Here is a 5490-nt window from a genome sequence, read left to right as displayed (position 1 = left end):
GACTTTGGGTAAGTGACTTAATTCCTCTGAGCCTGCTTTTGCACCTGCACGGAGGGATGCGGGTCCCTTCCAGGTAGAGGGCGTGTGCTGAGGACCAGGCGAGTGCCCAGGCCACCAAGTGCACCCACGCTTGACATGCCAGGGCGCGCGCGCGCTGCAAATGGAGTTTCCTCGCGCGCCGCTTGGCAGGTCCGAGTGCAACCCGGAGTGAGCCCGCCTAGCCGCGGGATCCCTCGGGGGTGGGATGAGGGTGGGGGCGGAGGGGGAGCCCCCGCGGCCCCCTCCCGGCCCTCGGCGCGGCCGCGTGCGCGGTGCCATTGGCCGGGGCGGCCGGGTGGGCGGGAGGATGACATCAGCGGCAGGTTGGATTATAAAGGCGCGAGCGGAGCCGCGGGCTCAGAGCGCACCCAGCCGGCGCCGCGCAGCACTGGGACCCGCGCTCGCCCGGCAGCCCGGCCAGCCCGCTCCGCACCCGCTGCCCGTCTGCCCGGTGGCCCGCGCGCCCTCGCTGCCGCCGGTCTGCGCCCCTCGACCCCGCCGGCACCATGCACCTCTCCCGGCTGCTGGCCTGCGCCCTGCTGCTCACGCTACTCTCGCTCCGGCCCTCCGAAGCCAAGCCCGGGGCGCCGCCGAAGGTAGGTGCTGTCGCGGGGACGCCGGGCCTTTGAGGGGCGTGAGAGGCTGGGGGCCTGGGCGCAGGCGGCGCGCAGGAGGGAGCAAAGAGCACGGGAGGGCGGCCCTCACCCCCGAGACCCGCGCGGGTGCGAGCCGAGGAGCCCTTGAAGCCCGGACCGGGGGGTCTACTCCCCTAGCCTCGGGAGAACGTCGACACATGCGCAAGCCCCCTGCCCCAGACCGGCCAGCCGGCAAGTGGCGAAGGAGGGGAGGGCAGGGGCTTCCCCAAGGAGCGGAGGACGGCGGCGGCGTGGCAGGTGGATGCGCGGCCGGGAGGTCCGGCATCGGTGGGGGCCCGCAGGGCTCGGAAGGGACACCCCGCTCAGGCGTGCGCGTCGGGCTGGAGCTTCAGGGGCCCCGCCAAGTCCCCTGCGCTGCAGCCGAGCGTGCCTTCAGCTGCCCATTCGTTTCTTGGACAGGTCCCGCGAACCCCGCCGGGGGAGGAGCTGGCCGAGCCCCAGGCTGCGGGCGGCGGTCAGAAGAAGGGCGACAAGACTCCCGGGGGCAGTGGCGCCAATGTCAAGGGCGACCGGTCGCGACTGCTCCGGGACCTGCGCGTGGACACCAAGTCTCGGGCGGCGTGGGCCCGCCTTCTGCACGAGCACCCCAACGCGCGCAAATACAAAGGGGGCAATAAGAATAAGAAGGGCTTGTCCAAGGGCTGCTTCGGCCTCAAGCTGGACCGGATCGGCTCCATGAGCGGCCTGGGATGCTAGTGCGGCGACCCCTGGCGGCGGTGAGTACCACCCACCCTGGCCGCGGGCGCGCCCGCAGGCCGCTTCCCCGCTGATCCCCGGGCTCGGGGACCCTTCCGCCTCCCAGCCAGCCTTTGGAGGGGAGCCAGGCGACCCCTGCGTGGGATCGAGTGTAAGCTAGGCATTTGCCCGTCGCCGGCATTTATCCTCCCATTTTACAGATGGAGAAAGTGAAGGATAAAGTGGTCAGGGAACTTTGGCTGGGTCAGAAATGGCTCGGCCGGGATGAACCCACCCGGCTTCCTCTGGAGAAGCAGAAGCAGGCTTGGTGGGGTCCCACCCACCCCCGGGCCATAGGCGAACTAGCAGCATTGACCTCAACTGGACAATGGAGGTGGGCGGTAATGAATGGGAGACCAAGGGTCCGTGGGAGCAGAGGAGGAAAGGCGAACCCACAAGCCCGGGGTAAGTTTATCTGCCAGCCACTGTGTGCGGTGCAGCCAAGTGGTAAGGACAGCCTCCTGGCCCTGAAGTGGGACAGACCTGGAGAAATATCTGCCCCCTCCCAGTAGAGAGAATAGCCCTCAGTTGGCATCAGCAGGGAGCTCTCCTGCCTGGGGCACTCTGATTCTTGCTCCTTCTCTAAACCTGGCCTGTAGGCAAACTGGTCTGTCCAGGGTCCTGATGCTGCAGCTCTGTGGCTCCAGGGGCGACTCTCGGTGTTTGCAGCACTATTTCAGGGCAGGGAAAGGAAGAGACTAAAATAAATCTTATATTTTTGATCAGACCTTGAACTTGACATGTAGCAAAATAGGTTCCTTACCAACCCTGTCCCCCACACTCACCATGCTCTGGGCTCCCTTTTTCTGGCGTGGCCTCCTCTCTCTCCACCAGGGCTGGAAACCTGTGCCCCGCCCGTCAGCCCCTGCCAGGTGCCGCATGGTGGCAATTTACTGCTGCAAAGATCCTCACTGCTGTTCTCCCCTCCTCACCATTCCGGCTGCCCACCGTGGAGTCACAACATCCCAGCCTCTGACACTGGCATTCCCGTGCAGGATGGGTTCCTGCTGCTTCCTAGCCTTCCCTCCAGCCCAGCTGCAGCTGTTGCTGGTCCCACACCCTGTCCCACCCCAGGCCATGGGGAGGCTACTCTCTCCACCCAAAAAGCCTTGTCAGTGTCCAAGGTCTTCCCCCAGCAGGAAACAAGAGCACCCCCCCCCAACACATTGCCTCAGCCCTTTTTACAGCACAGAACACTTTTTCACCCAAGGTACAGTTGTGTGTGAACCTATTCACCTCCCCATATTAACTCATGAGCAACTTAAAGGCCAGAGGCTGTCCTAAGGTGATCTGGGATCCACAGCACCCTCCGTGGGGCTCTGAGAAATATTTGTCAATGACCAGAGAAACCTGCACACTGCAGCTCACAGTCTCTCCCACCTGCCCTAGGTTTTACCTGGCCCCCTTCCTCTCTCTGCAGCCAGATGTGTGCTTTTCCCCAATTCTACAGAGGCTTCGTTTGTCTGTGATCTTGACTCTCCCCTGCAGGGAGAGAAATCATTCTGACCCTTGGGGGCCAGCCTTTGGTAACTCCCATTGTAATGTCTTTGCTCTCTTTTCTCCCGTCTAAACAACAAAGAGATGGGAGTCGAGGCCTCAAATTTTCAGTTTGTGATTTAAGTACCAAGCTCAAACTTTAGAATCTAAACAAAGGTTAATTAGATTTCTATGGATTAGTGCCCGGAACGAACGTCCCCATAGGTGCCTTGTTTGGGGCATGGTTGTCTGGGCACCAGGTGGGGCCAGATGGGTGGTACAAAATGCTGCGTTGGAGGAATCCAGGTGGCTGAGACTCCACCCCTTTGAGCAGGGGAGCTCATCATGCTCCGGGAGGTTCTTGTAGCATCAATGGACACTCACCTCCGATATCCTTAGCCTTCTTGAGCCCACCCTCACCACCCCCCATCCAATGAGAGAGTGGAACACCCCTCCTGTTCCTGCAGTCTCCTGGTGGAGATGCCCAGAATATGTCACTGTCTGGGCTTAAAAGAGAAAGACAGCTTAGACTTTTCACATTACTGAAAACTCTTCTGAGGTTGTGACCCTTTCTTCAATCAGGGATTGACTTCAGCTGTAAGCACTGCCATAATGACTGTCGCTGATGGTTATAGGTCTCCATTACAAAATGCTAATAACAGAGAAGGGGTATGGCTGATACCTGAATGAACACTCTGCCCCTGGGCTCCAGGAACATCACAGACATCTGTCATCTGTTTAAACACATGGAACAGCTGGAACAGGGAGTTGGGGAAGAATTCACCAAGTCATTCAGGCCCGGGGTCCCTCTGTGCATGCTCTCAGAGGGACACCTTCCTCGGGCCCTGGAGCACCCACACTCCCATTAGCAGGGACTGAGTCAGCCCTCAACAAGTTAACGACAACTCTCAACCCACCAAACCCAGCGTGACTGTTCATTTCCCTAGGGCTGGTGTGAGACACCATTTCCTCTGCTTCTGAAGGGGACCATGGACCCAGACACCCACCCCTCCATCCCCAGCGAGGGAGGGAAGTGCTGTTTACTGAGTGGCAATGGTGACCCAGACACTGCTGATGCCCAATATGTGGACCCTGTTGAATCTTAGAGCGAGCCCTGGGAGGTGGTTATTATCCCATTTTATGGGTGAGGAAAGCGATACTCAAAGCTGCCCAGGGCCGTCCGGGGAGGCCACGTCAGAGCTGGGATTTGAGCCCAGAATCCCTGACTCCTCAGATGTTTTTCTTCTCTTTCACTCTATGGTCACCCAGACACACAAAGCAGAGGCAAGCACCCAACTGAAGGTCTGTGTTGTAGCAAAAAAGGGATGGGGGGATTTTCCATTCTCTCCCTCTCTGTGCAGCCCCAAGTGCACAGGACAGACAAGAGCTGTAGTTAGACTGAGGGGAAGGAGCAGGGCTGGCGGGCATGCTGGTTCCACCTGTGCTGGCGCAGCAAGTGCCAGGGCAGAAGACGAGGGCCTGGGAAGAGGGAGTAGCAGGCCCCTTCCCTTCTACAGGAAGGCCTTGTCACACCAGCAGGGCAAAGGGACATTGCCTCATGCTGCTGTGGGAAAAGGGAGGAAGGTTCTAGAACTGCCCTGCAGGCTGGACTTTCTCAGCTAAAGGGGCAGAACTGAGTGTCCTGTGTCCACTGTGTTTCAGGATTGGGAACTTGCTCCACCATGCTGAGGTCATCGTTGGTCATCAGCCTCCAGCATCTGGAAACACCTCCAACGCAATGTGGCTTTTACATTTCTTTTTTTTTTTTTCCCTGGTACTGGGAATACACAACACCAGCTGTTTTATTATTATTTGGGGAGGGGAATATGATTTTATTGTTTGGGTTTTTTTTTTGAAAACGAAAAATAAAAAGTTATATATTATATATATATTATATACATGAAACACACACCTACACCGACTTGATGACAAGGGACAGTTTTTAAGAGACTGACAAAACCAGCTGTAAGACATTGCTGTTTGTAAATTCATGTCATGCATAAATGTATTTATGTTGTAAAGCTATTTATATTGTTTATAAAGAGATATTTATAAAAATTTTATTTATGTAACTAAACGAAAGAAGTCAATCATTGTAATGTTTTTGTCCTAACTAGTTGAAAAATGTAAAAAAAAAGTCATTCCATGAACATCTTGAAAACTGTCTTTATTTCCTTTTGCATTTATTTTTTTAGGAAATAGCCTGAGGCAGAGGGAGAATGTGAAGACAGGCATTTGCTTCCAAACAGATCTCACAGCCAGGTTCCCAATTCTGGATGTATTTGTATCAGAATCCCCTGGGGAGCTTGGTAAAAATACATATTCCTGTCCCCCTGTCCCCTGCCCCCATAACCCCGCCCTCCATCTACTGAATCTTAGTCTCCCAGGATAGGATTGGCCACAAGGTTTTGTCCCAACTGATTTTGACTAGCTCTGCCAGGTCAGGAAGCTCTGCTCAAGCCCCTGACAGCTGGAAAGTCAGATGTCGTGAATTAAATTAAAATTGAATTCAGCTGACTTAGGGTTCTCTGAATTCTGCTCCACCTTCTCTCTGTTATTAGGGGAAGAAATAGCTGAAAGCTTG

The 5490-nt window shown here is 56.4% G+C and overlaps 1 protein-coding gene across 1 annotated transcript; it reads left to right on the top strand.

Moving 5' to 3' along the window:
- Positions 1–491: 491 nt before the first annotated feature.
- Positions 492–4779, top strand: NPPC (natriuretic peptide C). The gene is made up of 3 exons (XM_063077958.1): positions 492–635; positions 1095–1411; positions 4569–4779. Exons 1-2 carry the CDS (start codon positions 546–548, stop codon positions 1389–1391), a joined length of 387 nt encoding a protein of 128 aa, XP_062934028.1. The 5' UTR covers positions 492–545; the 3' UTR covers positions 1392–1411; positions 4569–4779.
- The last annotated feature ends 711 nt before the right edge of the window (positions 4780–5490 follow it).

This window comes from Cynocephalus volans, chromosome 1 (assembly GCF_027409185.1).
Source record: "Cynocephalus volans isolate mCynVol1 chromosome 1, mCynVol1.pri, whole genome shotgun sequence".
Taxonomy (NCBI): Eukaryota; Metazoa; Chordata; class Mammalia; order Dermoptera; family Cynocephalidae; genus Cynocephalus; species Cynocephalus volans.
This window is presented reverse-complemented; position numbering and strand designations above follow the sequence as displayed.

Coding starts and splice junctions, on each gene's coding strand:
- NPPC (XM_063077958.1), top strand. CDS start 546: ATGCACCTCTCCCGGCTGCTGGCCTGCGCCCTGCTGCTCACGCTACTC. Junction 636..1,094: donor AGCCCGGGGCGCCGCCGAAG/GTAGGTGCTGTC, acceptor TTTCTTGGACAG/GTCCCGCGAACCCCGCCGGG.